Source organism: Penaeus monodon, chromosome 19 (genome assembly GCF_015228065.2).
Source record: "Penaeus monodon isolate SGIC_2016 chromosome 19, NSTDA_Pmon_1, whole genome shotgun sequence".
Classification (NCBI taxonomy): Eukaryota; Metazoa; Arthropoda; class Malacostraca; order Decapoda; family Penaeidae; genus Penaeus; species Penaeus monodon.
This window is the reverse complement of record NC_051404.1, coordinates 9,584,243-9,585,988: the sequence shown is the minus strand read 5'-3', so window position 1 is coordinate 9,585,988 and position 1,746 is coordinate 9,584,243. Positions and strand designations below refer to the sequence as shown.

The window sequence follows — 1,746 nt, the reverse complement described above, 5'->3', positions numbered from 1 at the left end:
CCGTTAACACAAGCACCTTCACTTCAGCATGACATCTACATCAAACATGTATCTGTATCAACTAAATATAAATTCACTGACACTTTTTTTTTCCTTTTTTTTCTCAAAGACCAGTCATTAATCACACAATTCGGAGGCGAAGGACAAGGAGTCTCTCCCTGATGCTAGAAGGAGCTGTAGCGGGTCGTGCTCAGACAACACGGGGATATCGTGGAAGACGTCAAGGTTGTCCTCCAGGAGACCAGAATCGTCTGAGAGGAGATCCTCCAGATCGCTCGCGGAACCGAGGGACCCTCTCCCCGTGGAGGGCGAGCTCGAGGCTGACATGAAGTTGGAGGCTGAGTAATAGTCCAAGAGCTGAGTTACATTCTGCTGAGGTGCGGTGGGGTCGTACTGGTGGCTGGGCATGGCGCCCGAAGAAGGGGCTCCTGTCTGGAATGCCTGGTCGTATGAATGTCCTAAGGATTCCTGTAACGTGCTCTGTATCGAATTCTGTATCGTGTTCTGTAAGGAGTTCTGTAGCGCACACAGGTCCCCGTTGCCCTCGTCCTCCAGGACTTCTGACAGCGCCCTGATGTAGCTGACGGCGAGGCGGAGGGTGGTGATCTTGGTCATGGTGGACGAGTTGTGTTGGACCTCCATGGCATCCGGGAGGACCTTGCGCAGCGACTCGAAGGCGTTATTGATCTCCCTCATGCGGTGGCGCTCGCGTGCGTTGGCCGTCTTTCGTCGGTACTTCGACAGCGGCGCCGGTCTCGACTTCGTCCTCTGTCGTTTGGGGAGGACATCCTGGCGCACTCTCTCCTGCTGCAGTCTCTTGATGATGGTCCTGGGGCGCAGTCCGTACTTTTCGTCGGTCTTGCTGCTCCTGTTGTTGTTATTGGTGTCGGTGGCGTTGGCGCAGCACTGTTGGCTCATCCCTTCCATGTCTTGCACGCGGACTTCGATCATCGTTCAGGACGGTGTCTGGCGGATCACTACTTACAACCGCATCGAAATCACCAAAGGACACGCACAGCTATAAGATTGTTTTAACTAGTACAACAGAGAAACAAAAAATCTTAATCCTCTTCCTTTCGGACTTAATATCACCAAGTGGTGCTCTGTCTGCGTAATGATAGTGATCCAGTACTCTCTCCTAATACTGTCTTCACTGCTCGATGACGAAGCGTTAACCAAACACGACCAGCAGGATCTTCACTACCTTCTGTGGCGGTTTACTGTTAAGGAAAATATAATTCCAAATTAGGAATAACACATTACATCACACGGAAAGAATTATTTCACTCCCTCTGCCTACTGGAATGTGATATATTATAAGTTTAAAGTCATTCCCTATATAAATAGAGAATAGAACAGCGAAACTTACCAAATTCAAGACAAGTCTTTGTAAAAGGGCACAAGCCCAAAGAGCTCCGTCTGATCACGATGGATGCACGAATACCACTGCTGGCGAGTTCACCTGTTACCCCTAAGAACTCTCCACACGTGCCCTGGGGATGACGTCATTATTTGAGGGAAGTTACCTTAACAGAGGAGAGTTTTATCAAGACAGACCCAAAACATTCCCCTGACTTTACTGCAACAAGGTTGAAAGATCCAGATACATTGATAGATGCAAATAGATACAACAAGACAATGAATTATTCGACAGACGCTAAAATAAAACTGCGCTAAATCGGAGTTCACCTGTGATGCTGGGTAGGTCATCAAGCGCGTGGCCTGTTGGTCCCGGGCAGCAGTAAG

General features: G+C 49.1%; 1 protein-coding gene across 1 annotated transcript; it reads right to left on the bottom strand.

The window, feature by feature from the left end:
* On the bottom strand, window positions 1-1,447 carry LOC119585052 (neurogenic differentiation factor 1-like). Its single transcript, XM_037933670.1, has 2 exons — window positions 1,370-1,447; window positions 1-1,220 (listed from the first exon to the last, which is right to left on the bottom strand). Exon 2 carries the CDS (start codon window positions 949-951, stop codon window positions 118-120), a length of 834 nt encoding a protein of 277 aa, XP_037789598.1. The 5' UTR covers window positions 952-1,220; window positions 1,370-1,447; the 3' UTR covers window positions 1-117.
* Between the last annotated feature and the right edge of the window lie 299 nt (window positions 1,448-1,746).

Coding starts and splice junctions, on each gene's coding strand:
- LOC119585052 (XM_037933670.1), bottom strand. CDS start 951: ATGATCGAAGTCCGCGTGCAAGACATGGAAGGGATGAGCCAACAGTGC.